This window comes from Oncorhynchus tshawytscha, linkage group LG07 (genome assembly GCF_018296145.1).
Source record: "Oncorhynchus tshawytscha isolate Ot180627B linkage group LG07, Otsh_v2.0, whole genome shotgun sequence".
Taxonomy (NCBI): domain Eukaryota; kingdom Metazoa; phylum Chordata; class Actinopteri; order Salmoniformes; family Salmonidae; genus Oncorhynchus; species Oncorhynchus tshawytscha.
In genome coordinates this window covers 44,836,156-44,861,717 of record NC_056435.1, presented here as the reverse complement: position 1 = coordinate 44,861,717, position 25,562 = coordinate 44,836,156, and the positions used below count along the sequence as shown (strand labels likewise).

General features: G+C 44.2%; 1 protein-coding gene across 2 annotated transcripts; it reads right to left on the bottom strand.

Moving 5' to 3' along the window:
* eefsec (eukaryotic elongation factor, selenocysteine-tRNA-specific) lies at positions 1 to 25,398 on the bottom strand. Of its 2 annotated transcripts, none has more exons than XM_024427340.2 (7): positions 24,638 to 25,393; positions 22,024 to 22,231; positions 20,257 to 20,353; positions 19,737 to 19,901; positions 17,177 to 17,848; positions 15,066 to 15,222; positions 1 to 401 (listed from the first exon to the last, which is right to left on the bottom strand). In XM_024427340.2, the coding sequence occupies exons 1-7, from the start codon at positions 24,939 to 24,941 to the stop codon at positions 220 to 222; spliced, it is 1,785 nt and encodes a 594-aa protein (XP_024283108.1). In that variant the 5' UTR covers positions 24,942 to 25,393; the 3' UTR covers positions 1 to 219. The 2 variants fall into 2 exon arrangements, with proteins under 2 accessions (XP_024283108.1, XP_024283109.1); XM_024427341.2 differs by lacking the exon at positions 1 to 401 and adding an exon at positions 12,993 to 14,190 and having other exon boundaries at positions 24,638 to 25,398.
* Between the last annotated feature and the right edge of the window lie 164 nt (positions 25,399 to 25,562).

Here is a 25,562-nt window from a genome sequence, read left to right as displayed (position 1 = left end):
CCAATCACGTCCGGATGTGATACAGCCTGTAATCGAACCAGGGACTGTAGTGACACTTCTTACACTGAGATGCAGTGCCTTAGACGGCTGAGACGATCGCAGAAAAATGCATTGAAAATATAGCGAGCAATACTTTCCCCATGAACGGAGATCAGCTTTTAAGCAACATTTATTTTTTTACACGACATCACAGGTATCATCCTATAGCTGCTGCAGAGGTCAGCTCTGAACCATCTTCTTGTGGGGGTCAAAGACGTATCTCTTGAATTGGAGGTTGATGCAGATTGGCTGAGAGTCTGTCTTGGCATCATCCTCTTTGGCTGGTTCCCCCTTAGCACCACCCTTAACTCTCTTCTTGGCAGAGGAGGAGAGGAGCTGCTTAGTCTCTAGACTGAGACCCTCTGAAGAGAAGAAAGAGGGAATAGGGAAGAGAGAGAGGGAGAGATAAAGAAAGAGATCATTAGAATTAGAATTGCTGTTAGTTTATACAAGTCATATTTCCCTCCTTTAAAAAAAGTATTCACATATCGTTTGTTTATTGGATAGGACAGAGGAATTAAATATGTATACATTACCAGTCAAAAGTTAGGACATCTACTCAATCCAATGTTTTTACTTATTTTTACTATTTTCTGCATTACTATTTTCTACATCAAAACTGAAATAACACACATGGAATCATGTAGTAACCAAAAACATGTTAAACAAATCATAATATATGTTTGATTTTAGATTCTTCAAAGTAGCCACCCTTTGCCTTGATGACATCTTTACACACACTTGGAATTTTCTCAACCAGCTTCACCTGGAATGCTTTTCCAACAGTCTTGAAGGAGTTCCTACATATGCTGAGCAATTGTTGATTGCTTTTCCACTCTACGGTCCAATTTATCCCAAACCATATCAATTGGGTTGAGGTCAGGTCATCTGATGCAGCACTCCATCACTCTCCTTCTTGGTCAAATAGCCCTCACACAGCCTGGAGGGTGTGTTGGGTCATTGTCCTGTTGAAAAACAAATTATAGTTCCACTAGCCGCAAACCAGATGGGATGGCGTATCACTGCAGAATTCTGTGGTAGCCATGCTGGTTAAGTGTGCCTTGAATTCTAAATAAAATCACAGACAGCGTCACCAGCAAAGCACCCCCACACCATCATACCTCCTCCTCAATGCCTCACGGTGGGTACCACACATGCGAAGATCATCCGTTCACCTACTCTGCGTCTCATAAAGACACGCCGGTTAGAAACAAAAATCACAAAGTTGGACTCATCAGACCAAAGGACAGATTTCCACCGGTCTAATGTCCATTGCTTGTGTTTCTTGGCCCAAGCAAGTCTCTTCTTCTTATTGGTGTCCTTTAGTAGTGGTTTCTTTGCAGCAGTTTGAACAAGAAGGCCTGATTCACGCAGTCTCCTCTGAACAGTTGATGTTGAGATGTGTCTGTTACTTGAACTCTTTGAAGCATTTATTTGGGCTGCAATTTCTGAGGCTGGTAACTAATGAACTTGCAGCAGGGGTAACTCTGGGACTTCCTTTCCTGTGGCGGTTCTCATGAAAGTGAGTTTCATCATAGCGCTTAATGGTTTAGCAACTGCACTTGAAAGTTTCAAAGTTCTTGAAATTTTCCATATTGACTGACCTTCATGTCTTAAAGTAATGAGGGTCTTTCATTTCTCTTTGCTTATTTGAGCTATTCCTGCCATAATATGGACTTGGTCTTTGACCAAATAGGGATATCATCTGTATATTCCCCCACCTTGTCACACCACAACTGATTGTCTCAAACGCATTAAGGAAAGAAATTCTACAAATGGACTTTTAAGAAGGCCCACCCGTTAAATTGAAATGCATTCCAGGTGACTACCTCATGAAGCTGGTTGTGAGAATGCCAAGAGTGGGCAAAGCTGTCATCAAGGCAAAGGGTGGCTATTTTGAAGAATCTGAAACACTTTTTTGGTTACTACATGATTCCATGTGTCATTTCATAGTTTAGATGTCTTCAATATTATTCTACAATGTAGAAAATAGTAAAAATAAAGCAAAACCCTGGAATGAGGTAGTATGTAGGTAGTATGTACATGAATGTATAGTTAAAGTAACTATGCATATATATTTTATTCACTGCTTAAGCACACTCCGCCAACCCTGATGTCCTAGTGTCTGAAACCTGGCTTAGGAAGGCCACCAAAAATCCAGAAATTTCCATCCCCAACTACAACATTTTCCATCAAGATAGAACTGCCAAAGGGGGCGGAGTTGCAATCTACTGCAGAGATAGCCTGCAGAGGTCTGTCATACTATCCAGGTCTGTGCCAAACAATTCGAGCTTCTACTTTTAAAAATCCACCTTTCCAGAAATAAGTCTCTCACTGTTGCCGCTTGTTATAGACCCCCCTCAACCCCCAGCTGTGCCCTGGACACCATATGTGAATCGATTGCTCCCCATCCATCTTCAGAGTTCATACTGTTAGGTGACCTAAACTGGGAAATGTTTAGCAGCCCAGACGTCCTACAATCTAAGCTACATGCCCTCAATCTCACACAAATTATCAAGGAACCTACCAGGTACAACCCTAAATCAGTAAACATGGGCACCCTCATAGATATCATCATGACCAACTTGCCCTCTAAATGCACCTCTGCTGTCTTCAACCAGGATCTCAGCGATCACTGCCTGCTTCTGTCAAGACCACCCCTCATCACTGTCAAAAGCTCCCTAAAACATTTCAGAGAGCAGGCCTTTCTAATCGACCTGGCCAGGGTATCCTGGAAGGATATTGACCTCATCCCATCAGTAGAGAATGCCTGGTTGTTCTTTAAAAGTGCTTTCCTCACCATCTTAAATAAGCAAGCCCCATTCAAAAAATGTAGAACTAAGAACAGATATAGCCCTTGGTTCACTCCAGACTTGACTGCCCTTGACCAGCACAAAAACATCCTGTGGCGTACTGCATTAGCAACGAATAGCCCCAGCGATATGCAACTTTTCAGGGGAGTCAGGAACCAATACACAGTCAGTTAGGAAAGCTAAGGCTAGCGTTTTCAAACAGAAATTTGCATCCTGTAGCACTAATTCCCAAAAGTTTTGGGACACCGTAAAGTCCATGGAGAATAAGACCACATCCTCTCAGCTGCCCACAGGCTAGGAAATACTGTCACCACCGATAGATCTACGATATTCGAGAATTTCAATAAGCATTTTCTCCCTACCCCGGCCATCAGTTCTGCACCCCCCCGCAGCAACTTGCCAAAGCCACCCCCTTCTCCTTCACCCAAATACAGTTATCTGATGTTCGGAAAGAGCTGCAAAATCTGGACCCCCACAAATCAGCTGGGATAGACAATATGGACCCTCTCTTCTAAAATTATCCGCCAAAATTGTTGCAACCCCTATTACTAGTCTGTTCAACCTCTCTTTTGTATCGTCTGAGATCCCCAAAGATTTCAAAGCAGCCGCGGTCATCCCTCTCTTCAAAGGGGGAGACACTCTAGACTCAAACTGATACAGACCGATATCCATCCTGCCCTGACTTTCTAAAGTCTTCGAAAGCCAAGTTAACCTGACTAGGAATGGCGTTCCGTTAGCGTTCCGTTTCGTCAAAATTGCAGAAATGTAATTATTCTAAATATTTAACTTTAATTAAATCAGAAGTGCAATACGGCAAATGAAAGCTAAACCTCTTTTTAATCTAGCCACCATGTCAGATTTAAAAACGTTTTTACTGGGAAAGCAAACCATGCGATTATCGATCACTAGACAAAACATTATGTATAGCTACCAGCCAAGTAAAAAGTCAGAGTCACAAAAGTCAGAAATAGCAATAAAATTAATCAATTACCTTTGAAGATCTTCTTCATTTGGCAATACTAAAGGTCACGATGAAACAATAAATTGTTGTTTTGTTCGATATAATCCATTTTTATAGCCTAACAGGAAACGTTTTGTAAATGGCTTTGTGTCATAAATTCAGTGTCCTTCAACTTTGGACGTAACATTCGATGTAATTGCTCACTCTAAACAGATGTTTATCGAGTCATGTTTGGTTTCATTGCAATCCTTTGTTTGTTAGTAATACAGCCATACGTCATGGTTCTTTTCCCGGGACATATTGAGTGAAAGGAACTGATTTGAACACACCAAACTATGACCTCATTGCGCACCAATGATATGACCAGTTCTTCGTTGATTGACTGTATTTCGGACCAATGACCACTGATCGTTTTGAAATCTAGCTTGGTAGATAGCCAATGAGCGGAGGTAAACGACAACAAGTGATGGTTCTATCCAGGAAGACTAGCCTTTGTGGGAAACTTGAGCGTAAAGACACAACCATTCGCCATTGAAAATTCTACTAGAATCAGCCACGCTGGTTACGGGCAGCATTTCTGTTTTGAGAGCATTTTCAGAGAAGAATTATGGCGAGTAAAACTTTCAAATCAAAGACAAAGACAAAATATACATATCTACACAATATTATTGAAGAAATTGATCAAGATAGTGACAGTGAATTACTACAAGATGATTCAGACATTACTACAAGATGATTCAGACATTACTACAAGATGATTCAGACAGACAGAATTCTTTTGACTCTAAATCTGAGGAGATGTTCCTGTATGGAGAAGATTCTGTGTTGGATTGGTGAGTAACGTTATTTGAAATGTATAATATCAAATATTATTAATTTGAGTTGAGATATTTTTACTTTATTTGCCATATATAAAAATATAATCAGTATTGAAATGTGTAAAGTACACTGCTCTACATTGTGGGTGAGTGTATGTCTGTGTGTCTGTATATATTAGATATTTTTTACATTTTATTTTATCTAAACATGGAATGGATCAGCTCCTCACCATAGTGATTTCATTCCCTACTCTATATATAATCTGTGTCTGTGTCTTTATTTCACAGTCCCAGCGATTCTGATTGGGAGCCCATACTGCCAAGGTGCAAATCCCCCACTGAAGCTGGTCCATCCAGCCGGACCCCTGCTGTGTCCGGCACAACACCTACCCCCGCCCGGCCATCAAGAGGTGTGAAGTCGGTGACAAAGAAGCGGAGGAAGGGAAGTGTGGAACCTGCTGGCAGAGCAGAGGAGGGTCGTTGGTACTCTGTGCTGGAGGAGGATGTGGCGCCACCACTTCCAATATTCAGACCAAAAAGGCCACCAGGACCTCAGCTGGACATGACCTCCAAATACAGCCCCATGCAACTTTTTCAGTTGATTTTCACCTCGGCAGTTGTTGATTCCCTGGTGTCGAACACAAATAAGTACGGAGCTAAGAAGCAGGAAGGCAAGAAAGAGGGATGGAAGCCCATTTCCATGTCAGATCTTTTTTGTTACCTTTCTATGGTCATTTACATGGGTCTTGTAAAGCTGAAAACCCTGAAGGTCTACTGGAAATCTGCACCCCTCTATCAACTGCCTTTCCCCACCACGGTCATGTCATGCAGTAGGTTTCTGACAATCTCATGGGCACTTCATATCAGTGACCCAAAAGTTGACGAGGACAACGAGACGAAGCGAGGCACGGCACGGTTTGATAAGCTCTGCAAAATCAAACCTCTCTACCTCGACATCCTTGAGGCTTGCAAGACTTATTTTCAGCCTGCTCAGAACCTTTCCATAGATGAGAGGATGGTAGCCTCAAAGGACAGAATTGGCCTAAAACAGTACATGCGTAACAAACCGACTAAATGGGGTTACAAACTGTTTGTTTTGGCCGATTCTGTGTGTGCATACACGTGCAATGTCTTGGTCTATGAGGGGAAGAGCAGTTGTGCGACCGGTAAGGGGCTTAGCTATGACTCCGTTATGGAGTTATTCGATTTTCAGCTGCTAGGGAAGGGCTACAAACTGTTTGTGGACAACTTCTACACAAGCCCTACCCTGTTCACAGACCTGAGGAAGCTGGAGATGTGGGCCTGTGGCACCATTCGGACCAACAGAGTGGGATTTTCGAAAACCAGGGTGAACGACATGCCTAAGCGGGCTACCATGAGATTAGAGGTCGACCGATTAAATCGGGATGGCCGATTTTCAAATTTTCATAACAATCGGAAATTTCCGATTATATATATATAAAAAAACTACATTTATTTATTTCATACCTTTTATTTAACTAGGCAAGTCAGTTAACGACACATTCTTATTTTCAATGACTGCCTAGGAACTGCCTTGTTCAGGGGCAGAATGACAGATTTTTACCTTGTCAGCTCAGGGGTTCCAATCTTGCAACAGCACAGTTAACTAATCCAACGCTCTAACCATTGCACTCCATGAGTAGCCTGCCTGTTATGCGAATGCAGTAGAAGCCAAGGTAAATTGCTAGCTAGCATTAAACTTATCTTATAAAAACAATCAAATCATAATCACTAGTTATAACTACTAATCCAGTTTAACAGGCAATATTAACCAGGTGAAATTGTGTAAGTTCTCTTGCGTTCATTGCATGCAGAGTCAGGGTATATGCAACAGTTTGGGCTGCCTGGCGCATTGCAAACTAATTTGCCAGAATTTTACGTAATTATGACATACATTGAAGGTTGTGCAATGTAACAAGAATATTTAGATTTAGGGATGCCACCCGTTAGATAAAATACCGAACGGTTCCGTATTTCACTGAAATAATAAACGTTTTGTTTTCGAAATGATAGTTTCCGGATTTGATCATATTAATGACCAAAGGCTCATATTTCTGTGTGTTATTATGTTATAATTAAGTCTGATTTGATAGAGCAGTCTGACTGAGCAGCAGCAGGTCCGTAATCATTCATTCAAACAGCACTTTTGTGCGTTTTGCAAGCAGCTCTTCGCAAGCACAGCGCTGTTTATGACTTCAAGCCTATCAGCCTAATGGCTGGTGTAACCAATGTGAAATGGCTAGCTAGTTAGCTGGGTGTGCGCTAATACTGTTTCCAAACGTCACTCGCTTTTAGATTTGGAGTAGTTATTCCCCAAAAGCTGCGCTTTTGTGGAGCGATGGGTAACGATGCTTTGAGTGTTGTCGATGTGTTCCTGGTTTGAGCCCAGGTAGGGGCGAGGAGGGGGACGGAAGCTATACTTACACTGGCAATACTATAGTGCCTATAAGAACATCCAATAGTCAAAGGTATATGAAATACAAAAGGTATAGAGAAATAGTCCGAAAATACTATATTAACTACAACCTAAAACCTCTTACCTTGGAATATTGAAGTCTCATGTTAAAAGGAACCACCAACTTTCACATGTTCTCATGTTCTGAGCAAGGAACTTAAACGTTAGCTTTTTTACATGGCACACATTTTTACATGGCACATATTACTTCTCCAACACTTTGTTTTTGCATTATTTAAACCAAATTGAACATGTTTCATTATTTATTTGAGGCTAAATTGATTTTATTGATGTTTTATATTAAGTTAAAATAAGTGTTAATTCAGTATTGTTGTAATTGTCATTATTACAAATATTTTTTTTTAAACCGGCCGATTAATCGGTATCGGCTTTTATGGTCCTCCAATAATCGGTACCGGCGTTGAAAAATCATAATCGGTCGACCACTACATGAGATGGATCCGTGAAGACGGCCTGCTCTTTGTGAAGTGCATGGATACCAGAGAGGTGGTGATGTGCACAACAATCCACAAGTCCTTCAGTGGTGATCACGTCGTCAGGCGTGTGAAGGGCGCTACTGGGGCATGGACCACCAAAAATGTCCCCATTCCAGCTGCTGTCAGATGCGGTGATAGGCTACTATAATGTTCTCCACAAAACCATGAAATGATACAAGACATTGTTTATCATTTTATTGACATTGCTCCAGAAGGAAATGGCTAGGAGCTGTGGACAGCCCCCATTCTCACAGCTAGCCTTCAGGGAGCTGCTCATCCAGGAGCTTGCTAGCTACAGCAAGACCACTGTAGCACCTTCTGTCCCCTCTACCTCTGTCCCTTCTGCTCCAACCAGTGGTGTTCACATGCCAAAATGTATCATTGCAGGCAGGAATGTGTCTCAGGGCAAAAAGGGCTCAGTTGGGAGGCTTCGTTGTCTGTGCCACAAGAAATCCCCTGTCACCTGTACCACCTGTTCGGTGACCCTCTGCTTCACACCAGAAAGAGACTGCTATGGGCTATGGCATCAGCAGCACAATATTGTGTAGAGGACTGAGGGTCTTCACATTATTGTACATTGAAATTGTCAATAGTTACCCTTTGTTATTTAGAATTTTTTCAATATATATATATTTTTTTCTTCAATATTTTATTTTGGGGGTATGTTAGAATATTTTTTTTGTATTTTGTACACTGCTCAAAAAAACATTTAAACAACACAATGTAACTCCAAGTCAATCACACTTGAAATCAAACTGTCCACTTAGGAAGCAACACTGATTGACAATACATTTCACATGCTGTTGTGCAAATGGAATAGACAACAGGTGGAAATTATAGGCAATTAGCAAGACACCCCCAATAAAGGAGTGGTTCTGCAGGTGGGGACCACAGACCACTTCTCAGTTCCTTTGCTTCCTGGCTGAAGTTTTGGTCACTTTTGAATGCTGGCGGTGCTTTCACGCTAGTGGAAGCATGAGACGGAGTCTACAACCCACACAAGTGGCTCAGGTAGTGCAGCTCATCCAGGATGGCACATCAATGCGAGCTGTGGCAAGAAGGTTTGCTGTGTCTGTCAGCGTAGTGTCCAGAGTATGGAGGTGCTACCAGGAGACAGGCAATTACATCAGGAGATGTGGAGGAGGCCGTAGGAGGGCAACAACCCAGCAGCAGGGCCGCTACCTCTGCCTTTGTGCAAGGAGGAGCACTGCCAGAGCCCTGCAAAATGACATCCAACAGGCCATAAATGTGCATGTGTCGGCTCAAACGGTCAGAAACAGACTCCATGAGGGTGGTATGAGGGCCTGACGTCCACAGGTGGGGGTTGTGCTTACAGCCAAACACCATTTGCCAGAGAACACCAAGATTGGCAAATTCGCCACTGGCGCCCTGTGCTCTTCACAGATGAAAGCAGGTTCACACTGAGCACATGTGACAGACGTGACAGAGTCTGGAGACGCCGTGGAGAACGTTCTGCTGCCTGCAACATCCTCCAGCATGACCGGTTTGGCGGTGGATCAGTCATGGTGTGGGGTGGCATTTCTTTGGGGGGCCGCACAGCCCTCCATGTGCTTGCCAGAGGTAGCCTGACTGCCATGAGGTACCGAGATGAGATCCTCAGACCCCTTGTGAGACCATATGCTGGTGCGGTTGGCCCTGGGTTCCTCCTAATGCAAGACAATGCTAGACCTCATGTGGCTGGAGTGTGTCAGCAGTTCCTGCAAGAGGAAGGCATTGATGCTATGGACTGGCCCGCCCGTTCCCCAGACCTGAATCCAATTGAGCACATCTGGGACATCATGTCTAGCTCCATCCACCAACGCCACGTTGCACCACAGTCTGTCCAGGAGTTGGCGGATGCTTTAGTCCAGGTCTGGGAGGAGATCCCTCAGGAGACCATCCGCCACCTCATCAGGAGCATGCCCAGGCGTGGTAGGGAGGTCATACAGGCACGTGGAGGCCACTCACACTACTGAGACTCATTTTGATTTGTTTTAAGGACATTACATCAACGTTGGATCAGCCTGAAGTGTGGTTTTCCACTTTAATTTTGAGTGTGACTCCAAATCCAAACCCAATCTATGGGTTGATAAATTTGATTTCCTTTGATAATTTGTGTGATTTTGTTGTCAGCACATTCAACTATGTAAAGAAAAAAGTATTTAATAAGAATATTTCATTAATTCAGATCTAGGATGTGTTATTTTAGTGTTCCCTTTATTTTTTTGAGCAGTGTATATAGTTATTTGCATCAATGTATCACTCTACCAATTCGGCCACTTGGGTACATTTGGGAAGCTTGTGAGGGACACCTGGGTGTCTTCATACTCAATGGCATGTAACTCACTCATTCCTGAAGGTATCTATCTGAAACTTTGGTAAAATACTGTTGCCCACTTATGTTCTTATTTTAAATTATCCCCAGCATCATATCTGAATATTTTGGCTGTTCTTGTTCATTTCAAAGATGAAACCAAATTAATTTCCTTGTATTTTCTTCTACGGGATCTATTGTGTTATATTCTCTTACATTCAATTCACATTTCCAAACTTCAGAGTGTTTCCTTTCAAATGATACTAAGAATATCCATATCCTTAGTTAAACAGATCACGACCATTTAGAATCCCACCGTACCTTCTCCACTATGCAATCTGGTTTCAGAACTGGTCATGGGTGTACCTCAGCCACTCTCAAGGTCCTAAACGATATCATAACCGCAATAGATAAAAGACAGTACTGTGCAACCGTTTTCGTCGACCTGGCTAAGGCTTTCGACTCTGTCAATCACCACATTCTTAACGGCAGACTCAATAGCCTTGGTTTCTCTGACTGCCTCACCAACTACTTTTCAGATCGATTTGACACACTGAACTCTGAGGGCCTGTTATCCAGACCTCTGGCAGTCTCTATGGAGGTGCCACAGGGTTCAATTCTCAGGCCTACTCTTTTCTCTGTATATATCAATGACATCGCTCTTGCTGCTCGTGATTCTCTGATCCACCTCTACGCAGACGACACCATTCCGTATAAATCTGTCCCTTCCTTGGACACGGTGTTAACAAACCTACAAACGAGATTCAATGCTATACAACACTCTTTCCGTGGCCTCCAACTGCTCTTAAATGCAAGTAAAACTAAATGCATGCTCTTCAATCGATTGCTGCCCGCAACTGCCCGCCCGCCTAGCATCACTACTCTGGACGGTTCTGACTTAGAATATGCGGACAACTACAAATACATAGGTGTCTGGTTAGACTGTAAACTCTCCTTCCAGACTCGCATTAAGCATCTCCAATCCAAAATTTAATCTAGAATCGGCTTCCTATTTCGCAACAAAGCCTCCTTCACGCATGCTGCCAAACATACCCTCGTAAAACTGACTATCCTAATGATCCTTGACTTCAGCGATGTAATTTACAAAATAGCCTTCAATACTCTGCCATCCGTTTTGTCACCAAAGCCCCATAAAATACCCACCACTGCGACCTGTACGCTCTCATTAGCTGGCCCTCGCCACATATTCGGCACCAAACCCACTGGCTCCAGATCATCTATCAGTCTTTGCAACACCCACCCATAGCACGTGCTCCAGCAGGTATATTTCACTGGTCATCCCCAAAACCAACACCCCCTTTGGCCGCCTTTCCTTCCAGTTCTCTGCTGCCAATGACTGGAACGAATTGCAAAAATGACTGAAGCTGGAGACTTATATTTCCCTCACTAACTTTAAGCATCAGCTGTCAGAGCAGCTTACTGATCACTGTACACAGCCCATCTGTAAATAGCACACCCAACTACCTCATCCCCCTATTGTCATTTATTTTTTGCACCCCAGTATCTCTACTTGCACATCATCATCTGCATGTCCATCACTCCAGTGTTAATGCTAAATTGTAATTATTTCGCCACTATGGCCTATTTATTGCCTTACCTCCCTAACCTTACTATATTTGCACACGCTGTACATAGATTTTTCTATTGTGTTTTTGACTGTATGTTTGTTTATCCTTTTTGTAACTCTGTTGTTGTTTTTGTCGCACTTGCTTTGCTTTATCTTGGCCAGGTCGCAGTTGTAAATGAGAACTCTCTCTCAACTGGACTACCTGGTAAAATAAAAGGTGAAAAAAATAAAAAATAAAAAATAACATCTGTGGCATTGTGTTGTGAGACAAGAGTGCACATTTTAGGGTGGGCTTATGGTCCCCAGCACAAGGTGCACCTGTGTAATGATTATGCCGTTTAATCAGTTTCTTGATAATCCAGCCACCTGACAGGTGTGGCATATCTTGGCAAAGGAGAAATTCTCACCAACAGGGATGTAAACTAATTTGTGCACAAAAAAAGACAGAAATAAGCTTTCTGTGTGAACAGAATTTTCTGGAATCTTTTATTTCAGCTCATGACACATGGGACCAACACTTTACATGTTGCATTTATATTTTTGTTAAGTGTAGGAAGGTGTTCCTAATGTTTGGTATACTCTGTGTATGTGATCTGGAGGCAGCAGCTTAGACCGCTAGACCACACAAGTCACTTTTAAAAACCTCCACACCACTAGTCCCATTCTTACTGCTCTATAGTGGTGTCTCAGGGTCAACAGTACATCTGCTCTTTACACTGACGTTGACAGAGATAGGAGATGAGAGAGAGAACAGATAGATAGTGATCCTTTCTCTGCTCTACTTAAAGAACGACAATGCTGGAGCCACTGTGGTCTGCTGAACCTGAACTGGATCGCCAACCTCAGCCTCCTGATCCTGCTGCTGATAGAGTGGAGACAAAGGTCACAGTCCTGACTCACGGTCCTGTTTCATCTGATATTTACCGTCCAGATTGGGCATCCAATCACACATGCAACTTTGTTCCACCAGTCATTGTCTCCTTAACTTAAGCAGTTGTGGTCTTGTCTCACGGTTCCAGTTTCACGCTCAAGGTCGTGAAAGAACCTTGACTCTGTCTCTCTGTCAGGGTTCTATGTGGCGTTTCTGTTCTGGCTGACATTTATTCTGGTGTCTGACAGACCTCAGGCGACTGGGCACGTGCTGTGGATTCCGCTGGGGCATCCCTTCCTGTGTGTGTGTGCGTTTGACATGTTTGTTTGCTTGTTGTTCCACTCACGTAGAGGTGAGAAATGTTCCCTGAGCAAACCTTCGCACTGGCTGACCTCATCTACCCGCATCACATGGCGCCACAGAGGAGGTTGTTATGGTTACAAGCCAGGCAGAATCTCAGATCTACAGAACTCACTTGGCCTTAGCTCACACCGCTCACACACACAAATTAATCAGTGTGATGTAATTTCAAATAAAATCCAGTTCATCAATGCTTGAACTTTATTTTTTTGTTGTAAATGGAGTCAGCACACACACACCCCTTACTCAGCATAATTACTAAAAATATTAAATGATCCCCCTAAAGCTATCACCACAAACGTATAACAAGTTTTTTTTTTTGCATTAAACAAACATAATGAACATGCATTTTATCCTTTTAATTACAGGCTGACATATCACATAGACAAAGTAGAAGTCCGATGTATGTATGTATGTAAGTATGTAAGTCGCTCTGAATAAGACCGTCTGCTAAATGACTCAAATGTAAAATGTAACCTGAATACCCGAGAGGGTCTGGATTCATAAATCTAACTTTTCCCTCGGGTCCAGGTCGGGTCCTGTTTGATTGTCATTGGGTCTATGCAACTACAGCTGATAGAACAGAGTGGACCCATAGGTGGACCCACCAGAAGATCAACTTGGTTGATAAACATGTTTTTATCATAAACATGTTTTTATCGGGTACAGGCCGGGTCTAGGTCTGGTTGTATCGAACCTGAACCCGAATGGACCTGATTGTTCTCGGGTCCGTTCAGGTCCCCATTTAAAAAATTAAAAAATGTATTTTTTAATATTTTTCTTTAAATCGGGTCCGATATCCCCCTCTGCTCCTTTCCCAAAATCTATCCATCTCTCTCTCCTCCTCTAGAATAGCTGTCTAGTGCCAGGCTGGTGGCCCTAAGGGGCTTGTAGGGGATGAGTTTGGGGTCAGAGCGGGTTGCTGGGGGGAATTGGACAGTAGTGTGTGTGAAGGGGGAGGTTGTGAGGGGTCTGGGGGGCCTTCAAAGACTCAAATCTAACTAGCCCTCTTTTCCCTTCTCTCCCTCACTTTCTCCATTTTGAATCATATGCCCTGAAGGGGCAAAAAACAATGAGAGAAAGGGAGCACACACAAGCACACCCAGAGTAGCGAGAGGTCAGAAGAACACACAGCAGAGGGCAAACTATGAGAGTGACTGAGCAATGAGCATGCTGAATGTCTTAAGTGACTAGCCAAGTATGTCAGTGTATATATAAGAGCATGTTTGTGAGTGTGTACGCCAGTGTGAGTGAGTTGAGAGGAAGTAGGTACGGTTGTCTTTCTAAATGTTTTAGTTTTCTCTTCCCGCCGGGCCCAGTGTGAAGCCTATCTGTGGGTCGGAGGTGAGAGGAGCGACAGAAGGTCAAATAAACAGGGTGCAGACTTTCCCCGGAACCAGAGCTACCTCCAGAGGATCCTGGAGAGGGATTCCCAGCACACCACATCCTGATTCTGACAACGAACGGACCCCGGACAACCACGGAAAGTAGAAGGAAAGACACAGCATAATGAACGGACCACGGACAACCACGGGAAGTAGAAGGAAAGACACAGCATAATGAACGGACCAAGGACAACCACGGGAAGTAGAAGGAAAGACACAGCATAATAATGAAGGAAAGACACAGCACAGCATAATGAACGGACCAAGGACAACCACGGGAAGTAGAAGGAAAGACACAGCATAATGAACGGACCACGGACAACCACGGGAAGTAGAAGGAAAGACACAGCATAATGAACGGACCACGGACAACCACGGGAAGTAGAAGGAAAGACACAGCATAATGAACGGACCACGGACAACCACGGGAAGTAGAAGGACAACCACGAAAGACACAGCATAATGAACGGACCACGGACAACCACGGGAAGTAGAAGGAAAGACACAGCATAATGAACGGACATAAAGTGAAGGAAAGACACAGCATAATGAACGGACCACGGACAACCACGGAAGTACACAGCATAATGAACGGACGGACCACGGACAACCACGGGAAGTAGAAGGAAAGACACAGCATAATGAACGGACCACGGACAACCACGGGAAGTAGAAGGAAAGACACAGCATAATGAACGGACCACGGACAACCACAGGAAGTAGAAGGAAAGACACAGCATAATGAACGGCGGCCGTGTGCAGTACTGGTGAGTGTCAACGAAGGGTGGTGGCATTTCAACATGTACAAACGGCAGGAAATTCATATAAAATGTCTGATATCTGTTGGTCAGATGTGATCATACACCCATACGCTGCTTTAAACCGCTCAGCAGCGAGGTCTGTTTTATCATTAACACATTCATACAGGCCCATGCCTACATACCTGGCACCCGGATCTTAAACTTCCCGCTCTGTCCGAAGCCGCCCTCGATGACCCCCTCCTCGCCGGTCGACAGCGTGACCTTTAACCCCACAAATAACTGCAGGTTGGTCTCCTTCTTGAAGAGATTTCGGCCAATCACAGTGTAGTCGTCTGTCACCTGACCAGAAGGAGGAGGAGACTTGAGCGAGGCACCAATGACAGATACAACAAAATATACTTATTGTAATGCAATACACTTAAATAATATGATCATTAAATGAGCAGCTTCCTGTAACAAATATCATACAAATACCATTATTAACTAACGCTCCAGCATATCCCTTAATGATTTGAGGCAGACAGTGTGTGTTTGTTTTTCATGTTCCTCTCTCTGATCTAACACACACACTGCTGCATGATCTCGTGTGTTGCCATGCTGCCACTCTTTCGCCATAGTGAATGGTGGGGGGGTGGCTGACCCCACCATGACACTGTTTTGTCCCCTGTCCCAACCCAACGCTGCTATGAGCCACATTCCCCTAGGACTGCCGTCTGTCCTCTCATTCCTCTTCGCATGTTTTCTTCTGTTTTGTATCTGTCCATCAGAGACTCTCTCACCCGTCACTGATCCGATAAAGGGAGGGCACCGCTCTTTCCCTCGCTACTTCTCCCCTTTGTCACTTCCTTCCTTCGCTCACTCTGACATTCGGTTCTGACTGATGCGTCACCGCTGATAAGCTACAGTTGGTTAAAATTACACTCTTATTTTAAATGTATGTTCTGTCCTTGAGCTGTTCCTGTCTATTTTTGTTCTGTATTAGGTCATGTTCTATGTGGACCCCAGGAAGAGTAGCTGCTGCATTTGCAACTGCTAACGGGGATCCTAATAAAACAACCCAGTGACCAAGGGATGACAAAGCCATATCTCAAACTCAGATATTTGTCCTCTTAGAAAAAAACGAAACAAATAGGACTTCCTCATTCTGGGAGGGGAACCCATGTCACAAGACCTGACTCTGACCTCACAGGGAGAGGATCAACCTCAGGGTCAACGACCTATGTGTAACAGCCTAACAGCAGTAAAACTTGTCCACACACTTGACCTCTGACCTGTGAGTGATCCTGAGAGAGGATGCGTACTGTGTACACACAGACACGCTGCTGGCTGCAGACAACACTGAAACAGACAAACAGGCAGGAGCAACGAGGCAGATAAGACTCTTATGAGTCAAAATGGGAAGATAAACTGAGGAACAACAAAATAGTCAGAGAAGTGTTGAATTAAATGACAAAATAAGTCATTGAATATATTACAAGAGCGAGATCGAGCCAGGGAGATAGATGGTAAAGGTGAGAGATCGAAAAGCATAATGGATTGAGGACTCAAAGAGAGAGAAAGAGAGATGAGCGTGAGAGAGCAGGGGCCAGAGTGAGGGCCTGGGGGAATGCAGAGCCATGTGGATGTGGGTATATTCCTGTGCCACTCAGGTCCAAACAGCACCAGCCTGGCTGTCGCCACTGGCGTCAAGGGGACACACGCCTAGCACACGCAAAGGCCCTGCATTCTTCTACACGCCGCATCGCCGGGACTCTGTCTGTATGTGTGTGTGTGTGTCCACAATGGGAGCTCAGTCCCTGAAAATCTCTCCAGTGCCACCAGTAATGAGAAACATCCAAACAAGGACCAGAAGACCGGAAGGAGAGGGGGGCAGAGGAACAAGATCCAGAAGACAGGAAGGGGAGGGGGCAGAGGAACAAGGACCAGAAGACAGGAAGGGGAGGGGGCAGAGGAACAAGGACCAGAAGACAGGAAGGAGAGGGGGCAGAGGAACAAGGACCAGAAGACAGGAAGGAGAGGGGGCAGAGGAACAAGGACCAGACGACAGGAAGGGGAGGGGGCAGAGGAACAAGGACCAGAAGACAGGAAGGGGAGGGGGCAGAGGAACAAGGACCAGAATACAGGAAGGGGAGGGGGCAGAGGAACAAGGACCAGAATACAGGAAGGGGAGGGGGCAGAGGAACAAGGACATAGAGCCAAGCACGAAGACTGATGGAAAGGGTGTGTGTGTGCAGCCTATTAGGGGAGTGAGGGGGTGGAAGATGTGTCTGTGTGTGGCAGGGGGTCCACTCACCCTCTCCACCTGTCCCTCCTTGTGTTTGGTCTTGTAGATACGTAGTCTGAGTAGTGTAGTCTCAGAGTAGCTCTTCTCCTCAAAACCCTCCAGCAGACGCCCCTGGAACGCCAGTCGGCACACATTGGCGTGAATGTCTGTATCCAGCTTGGAGCCAATCACCAGGCAGAGAGTGGGACATGTGACCGGATGCTCAAACTCCAGCAGCGCCCACTGCTCCGGGTCTTGTCCCGCCCCGCCGGCCTCCCGTTGGCCAATCACATACTCATCCTGGTGGAAGTACTCCCGGTCAAAAGAGAAGGGTGTGTCCAGGGGTCTAAGGGATGGCTCAGAGGCGTGGGGGTCTGAGGTGGGTAGCTGGGGGTCCGTAGTGGAGGTCTGGTGGGTCTCTCCAGGGGGCAGACCGAAGAAGGTGACCCTGGCCATGACAGTCTCATGTCCCACGGTGATGTGGAACTTGGCACGGGTGGCCAGGGAACCCTTGAAGTAGCCAATCTTTCTGACAGAGATGATGGCTGCGTGGAGGGTGTGTAGGGAACCAGGGGTACACAACACCCCCCGTTCTAGCAGTTTAGGGTCAAACTGGGTCACACACACGCCCACCCGGTCACCCTGCATGGCCCCAGCCACCGGCCGCCGGAACATCTGAACTGACTTCACTTTCTTGGTCACCTAGGGGTTAAAAGACAAACACAGAGAGGCTATCAAACTACCTCATCAGCTCTATTGATTGTTTGTGCAAGGTTAGGTATACAATTGACAGAGTATGAACATGTTCAATATTACACTGAACAAAAATATAAAATGCAACATGCAACAATTTCAATGATTTTACTGAGTTACAGTTCATATAAGGAATTCAGTCAATTGAAATAAATTCATTAAGCCCTAATCTATGGATTTCACATGACTGGGAATACAGATATGCATCTGTTGGTCACAGATACCTAAAAAAGGTAGGGGCGTGGATCAGAAAACCAGTCAGTATCTGGTGTCATGACCATTTGCCTCACACAGTTTGACATCTCCTTAGCATATAGCCTTCAATGGCTGTGCAAAGTTGATGGATATTGGCGGGAGCTGGGACACATACACGTTGATCCAGAGCATCCCAAACATGCTCAATGGGTGACATGTCTGGTGAGTATGCAGGCCATGGAGGAACTGGAACATTTTCAGCTTCCAGGAATTGTGTACAGAGGCTGTGAATTGTCATGCTGAAACATGAGGTGATGGCAGAGGATGAATGTCACGACAATGGGCCTCAGGATTTCATCACGGTATCTCTGTGCATTCAAATGGCCATCGATAAAATGCTATTAAGATTGTTGCCCATACCCCCACCATGGGGCTCTCGGTTCACAAAGCTGACATCAGCAAACCGTTCGCCCACACGAGCCTACAGGCTGCCATCTGCCCAGTACAGCTGAGCTTCCCTGAGATGGATTCTGTCAGTTTGTGTAGAAATGATTTGATTGTGCAAATCCACAGTTTCACCAGCTGTCCGGGTGGCTGATCTCAGATCTTCCCACAGGTGAAGAAGCCGGATGTGGAGGTCCTGGGCTGGAGTGGTAATTAACATTACATTTTCTGGCAACAGCTCTGGCGGCCATTCCTGCAGTCAGCATACCAATTGCATGCGCCCTCAAAACTTGAGACATCTGTTGCATTGTGTTGTGTGACAAAACTGCACATTTTACAGTGGCCTTTTATTGTCCCAACACAAGGTGCACCTGTGTAATGACCATGCTGTTTAATCATCTTCTTGATATGCCACACCTATTTTGGCAAAGGAGAAATTCTCACTAACAGAGAATGAGAGAAATAAGCCTTCTGTGCGTATGGAATATTTCTGGGATCTTTTATTTCAGCTCATGACACATGGGGCTAACACTTTACATGTTGCTTATATTTTTTGTTCAGTGTATAACAGAATAATCTTTGAGTGTTGTTTTTATGTTGTGAGTGGGTGAGTATGGTCGGTGTAGCCTAACCACAATCTCTCCGACACTACCTGCTGGTTAATCCAGGGTTCTGCCGCCACCCGGTGGAGGATGTTATGATGACACCAGTTGACAGTAAAGTTCAAGATAATAAACTGGGCTGGCCTACAACTGCATCTGGTCTGAATTAGCCAGCTCCTGTACTGCCAATACCCCACCCCTCCTCCCCAGTCTCCCCAAAAACACAGACACATCCTCCACTCCACTCCCATCCCTCCCCCCCTCCTCTTGCAGTCAACTTCTGAACTTCCCCAAAAATCTCTGTAGCTTTTATCTTCTACTCCAGCCATCCAGGTCATCTGAATCAGGGCTCTTCTACTACATCAATGATTCTCAACCTTTTTGGAAGCAGGGACTACCATCATGCTATAGTCTCTTTATAGGACCACATAACCTAAAATTAGAACAAATTAAATTGGCTAATGCACTCTAATGTTCTACAATGTCACAACAAATGGTTTCTGGTCTATAGACATGTGGGATTGAGGTTGAGAACCACTGATCAAGACTTCTTTTAGTGGTCATGTACATCAGTGTTCTGTGGTAAGTGACCATACCTTGAGCGCAGGGATCTCCACAGTGTCATTGACAGCCAGCGCCCCCTGTAGGATGGTTCCAGTCATGACTGTGCCCTGACCACGGATGGAGAAGCAGTGGTCCACAGCCATCAGCAGAGCTCCCCCCGGATCTCTGTGAGGGAGGTACGTCTGGCTCTTCAACAACTAGGACACACACACACACCAAAGTCAAAACTGCTCTCATTAACATTGTAACGTCCTTGTAGGCATGAGTGTGATTCAGTCATACACACAGAGAGCCATATTGTAGTGTTGAGTGTGTATCCTGTGGTTTCATCAACACTTACTGACAGTGTCTCTTGTGATCTTGTGATTTAATTATAGGGCAGAACCCCTGACCTGACAGTGTCTGTCATACCTCTTTGTTCTGTAAGAGTGACCTTTTACTGAATCATACTGTATGTATCATTGAAGCCTTCTACACATCAGTCAGAATACTAAGCCAAACTGCTAATAGCGCAGGCACTTCCTGGGGCACCAGTGTGTCCAGGGTCTTTACCTCTATTAACTCAGGCACTCCATGTGGCTCCTCTGTTTCAGGGGCCTCAGGACCCCCAGGCTTTGCTGACAAGGCAATCACAGGACAGTCTTTAAATCTATCCAACAGGGGATGAAACGAGGGTTAGAATTATTTTGTGTGTGTCATAGACATTAAAACCAGAAGACAGTGATAGCATTGATGTCATCCATGTATTCCTATGCAAAACTCGATGGCTCATGAAGCTGGTAGTATTTGAATTTGAAGCACGCCATTATTGCTGAATGGGGCTGAATGGCACCCCAAAAAATAGCTAAGGATCATCGTGAAGGTGGCAATAAGCAGCAAAGGATCATGGTCGATGTAGTAGTTTTCATCCTGCCTTAATGTTTATGGAGCCTCCTAATAGCCTGCCGGCCATGATTGGTCTGTGTCAGCACCTGATCCTGTGTGACGACAAATATAGTAGTCACAATGTATCACTACTTAATTCAGTATCTTGGTTTGTAGCAAACATTAAAATAATTCACAGTGGGGATCGAACTTGATCATAATAAACACATTTTAGAGCACAAAACTAAACAAAATGTGTTTGGCAATACTGGCGATCTAGATCTAGATCGTAATTTACAGGCTTTCTAGGTCAGACCTGGGCCCATATCTACAAAGCATCCCAGAAACATTCTTAGAATCCTGTTAAAACCTGCTTAAAGACCAAAAAAAATCCAAACTCAGAGTAGGTTTTAGGATGATGTTAAGACAGGGCCCAGACAAAATCAACCCCATAAAAGTTTATCTCAGCTGGTAATCACAACAGTTGAGGTACCACAAAGGAAAGATAGTGATGACGCTCATTGACATGTTGCAAATTGTGGAATAACCAATCCTGATGAGGCGTTGCCAGCTGTGAACTCTATAGCACGTTTCTTCAGACAACCACAATGAATGTGAATGTTCAAACGTTTCAATGGTAAAACGTTTTATATCATTTCCGACCGACACGATCACTTTGCCTACTCTTAATGATTGCTTAATATGTTGGCATGCATAAACTTTTTTTTAAACCAATTCTGATGGTTGTTAAAAGTGGAATTTTGACAATACCATTATATCGACACACTCGTCACTCCTTTTTAACAGATCTACATCGATTTGGCACAGTAGGCATCAATGTCACTTGCTGATAATGTTGCATGCAATGTTTGAAATGTCTATCATTTTCATCAAACAATCAAACATAAGCCCTAGATTCCTCCAATTTCCCAACTTATAAACATGCCCAATTAGACATATTTATTAGCCTAGCGGTTTTACGTATTTAGGCACATCGTGTAATAGGCCTCATGTGAAATCATTGTCAAAGACAAGAGCATGTAGGTCTACATTATTTATAGATTTATTGTATAGAAATATCAAAACATTCTTTCAACAACTGCAAAGCAGTTGCATGTGGTGCAGGAACCACTTACTTGCTGCATTTTTCTATTATCAAGACACCTGCTGGTAACTAATAACCGGTTAGGACAGCTTATGAGGCGTCCTAAATAATCTGTCGACTTGGTATCTCTTATGACTAAAGCCCTTCTTGCATAGCCTTCATTTTTACCCATAAGAGTAGGAGTAAAATGTCTCGATTCTCAGCACCTAGCACAAATGTTCTCCTCTGAAATGCATTGTGGATACAGGCCCAGAGCTTTGGCACCGCTAGGTTGCTACATAGAAGCCGACCAGCAGAACTGGTGACTTCACACTCCAGAAAGGACACTGGGGGCCTGGTGTGTGTGTTACCTGGTGTTCTCCAGTGTCTTGTGCAGTCTCTTGGTCATCTTGTCGATGGCGGTCTGTCTCTTGTTGGGCGGCAGCAGGTCAGTCTTGTTGAGAATGACCACCATGCGGGGGCAGGTCAGCTCTCCTATCAGCAGACACTCTGCTGTCTGGGTCTGGATCCCCTTCACCACGTCTACCACCAGCATCATCAAGTCTATGATTTGAGCCCCTGAAACACAAAGACTCACTATTAGACTTGTATGTATGCTATATGGCTTGTCTATAATAAACACCCCAGTCCAAAACTACTGCAGCGAAATGATTGTGACCACTAAGCACTGCATGGTTACAGCTCATCTACACAGGGCCCAAAGCACCAGTCATAAGTTGAGCAACCAATGGAGAAACAGCAACAGACAACCAAGAATAATAACGAAGAGAGGGAGAGAAGTGGGAGGGTACAAAGGATAAAGAAGGGAGAAGGGCTAGATGGCTGAAATTAGAGCCCCAGCTCACTTGGTTGTCTTTCTTCTCCCTCTTTTCTTTCCTTCACTTTGGCAGTCTTTCTTTCCTCTGCCTCTCTTTGGCTTTCTTTCTTTCCTGTGCTTTCCCCACTGGGGACAGGAGAGGAAGTTTATTACATACCCTGATCCCCACACCTTCCTTCTGCCCTAATCCACAGCATTTGCCATCCACAGGGACACACTGGCTTTATATAGCCAACTACCAGCCATATACACTGACTCAGGCCACACTCCCACTGAATGTGTGCTCTCCTTCTCCTGCTTACCTTCAGTTTCAATCGTCTTCTCCCACCAATGCATACCCTCACCTCTCAGCCCTGTCAAAGCAGTCTCCACTTATAGCATACACAGTAAATTTCTTACCTAGAAATAATTAAACAAAAATAATAAAATGTGGATAAAGCCAAAGAACACTCCTCAGGAGTGAGGAGAGAGAGAAAGGGAGATTGTAGCAAGAAAGAAAGGGGGAATGACTAAGCAGGGTTTAGCTGGGGCGTAAGGAATTCTCATGTCCTCCTGGAGACTTCTACCCATTCCTCCTCTCTCTCTTCCTTTCCAAGCCACAGGCTAGTGGAGGGGCCAGTCAATCAGTGTGGGTTAACCATGTAATGGCTGCATTAAATGGTTGAGTCAAGAAATAATGTATATTTGTATCAGGTGTATGTGTACTAGAGGTCGACCGATTAATCGGAATGGCCGATTAAATAGGGCCGATTTCAAGTTTTCATAACAATCGGAAATTGGTATTTTTGTGCGCTGATTTTTTATTTATTTTTTACCTTTATTTAACTAGGCAAGTCAGTTAAGAACACATTCTTATTTTCAATGATGGCCTAGGAACGGTGGGTTAACTGCGTTGTTCAGAGGCAGAACAACAGATTTTCACCTTGTCAGCTCGGGGGATCCAATCTTGCAACCTTACAGTTAACTAGTCCAACGCAATAACGACCTGACCTGCCTCTCTCTCGTTGCACTCCACAAGGAGACTGCCTGTTACGCGAATGCAGTAAGCCAAGGTAAGTTGCTAGCTAGCATTAAACTTAACTTATAAAAAACAATCAATCATAATCACTAGTTAACTACACATGGTTGATGATATTACTAGATATTATCTAGCGTGTCCTGCGTTGCATATAATCTGACTGAGCATACAAGCATACAAGTATCTGACTGAGCGGTGGTAGGCAGAAGCAGGCCGTAAACATTCATTCAAACAGCACTTTCATGCGTTTTGCAAGCAGCTCTTTGTTGTGCGTCAAGCATTGCGCTGTTTATGACTTCAAGCATACCCGAGATGAGGCTGGTGTAACCGAAGTGAAATGGCTAGCTTGTTAGCGCACGCTAACTAGAGGGACGGAAGCTATACTGTTTCACTGGCAATACTAAAGTGCCTTTAAGAACATCAAATAGTCAAAGGTTAATGAAATACAAATGGTATAGAGGGAAATAGTCCTATAATTCCTATAATAATGACAACCTAAAACGTCTTACCTGGGAATATTGAAGACTCATGTTAAAAGGAACCACCAGCTTTCATATGTTCTCATGTTCTGAGCAAGGAACTGAAATGTTAGCTTTCTTACATAGCACATATTGCGCTTTTACTTTCTTCTCCAACATTTTGTTTTTGCATTATTTAAACCAAATTGAACACGTTTCATTATTTACTTGAGGCTAAATTGATTTTATTGATGTATTATATTAAGTTAAAATAAGTGTTCATTCAGTATTGTTGTAATTGTCATTATTACAAATAAAATAATCGGCCGATACATTTTTGGTCCTCCAATAATCGGTATAGGTATCGGCGTTGAAAAATCATAAATCAGTCGACCTCTAATGTGTACTCTTTATTCTGCAGCCCCAGTGTGTTCCCATTTGCCATTATTGAAGCTGGCTGTCAAACTCTTTGCTAGAGTACCAGGAGATGTCAGACAGCCGACTGGACAGTTGAAATATGTCACTACTGTCATGTACAGTCATTTAGTGTGAGTGATGGGATCTCCACCATTACACAGGTGTCAACACCTGAACTTTTGCTGTCTTGCTACTACGGTTAGGGTATCGATTTCTCTCTGCAGTAATATGATATTCTCATTCACTTCTCTCACCCCCAATGATGGTGCGAATGAGGGACGCGTGTCCAGGACAGTCCACCAGCGTGAACTGCAGGTTGTCGTAGCCGTGGCCCCCGGGGTCCTCCCGCAGCTGCTCGGGGAGGTCCGTGTTGAAGGAGGAGAAGCCGAGATCCAGAGTGATGCCTCTCTCTCGGGACTGGGGGTTCTTGTCAAAGGCAGCCGTGGACGCTGTGCTGCTGAGCGCCCTGGCAAGCGACGTCTTCCCGCTGTCGACATGCCCAAGTACCCCCACATTAAAATTGAGGGTCTTCGGGTGGTTGTTGCTCGAGTCTGCCATGACTGGTAGTTAGCTCGCTATCTGCTCCTGTCGCAACCTCAGCAGTTAGCGTTACTGGCTGTGCCTTGAACTCTAGTTACGTTCAGTAAGTTAATGACACAACACGATTGACAACATTTACGATAAACTAATATTCATTCAATAAATTCATACATTAAACTCCTTACGTTACAATTAATTCATGTGTTTGATGAAATAAAGGTAACTAAACACAAACGTTAGCTGTCGAGCTACACAAAACTTTTCTTCCTGCGTATCAGTAAAACCAGTCCTCTGGAAATTATGCCAGTGTGAGTAACGTTTTACTCCCTCTCACAAGAGGCTACAAAATCATGAGGTGTGAAGAAAATATCCGTCTAGAACTCAAAACGAATTACATTTATTAAACAAACTTTTTGATAAGAGAGTGTAGGCGATGGAATGCAATCACAAAGGCAGGAATCAATCTCAAATGATGTACTAGTTTCCGTAAAGTCAAAGTGACGTGAACACAAGCGGAAATAAAAGCCAAAAAGAGGCGTGGTGGTTTTTGTATGAGTGAGATTGACAGTGCTTCTATCCAATCGCTTTATAACAGAAGAGCATAATTGTCCAATAGTGTACCTCTTAGAGCTAAAAAAT

Excerpts from the sequence above, each read along its gene's own strand:
- eefsec (XM_024427340.2), bottom strand. The coding sequence starts at position 24,941 with ATGGCAGACTCGAGCAACAACCACCCGAAGACCCTCAATTTTAATGTG. Across the intron at positions 20,354-22,023 it reads AAGACACTGGAGAACACCAG|ATTTAAAGACTGTCCTGTGA; the intron begins GTAACACACACA and ends CCTGTTGGATAG. Across the intron at positions 17,849-19,736 it reads TGGAGATCCCTGCGCTCAAG|GTGACCAAGAAAGTGAAGTC; the intron begins GTATGGTCACTT and ends TTTAACCCCTAG.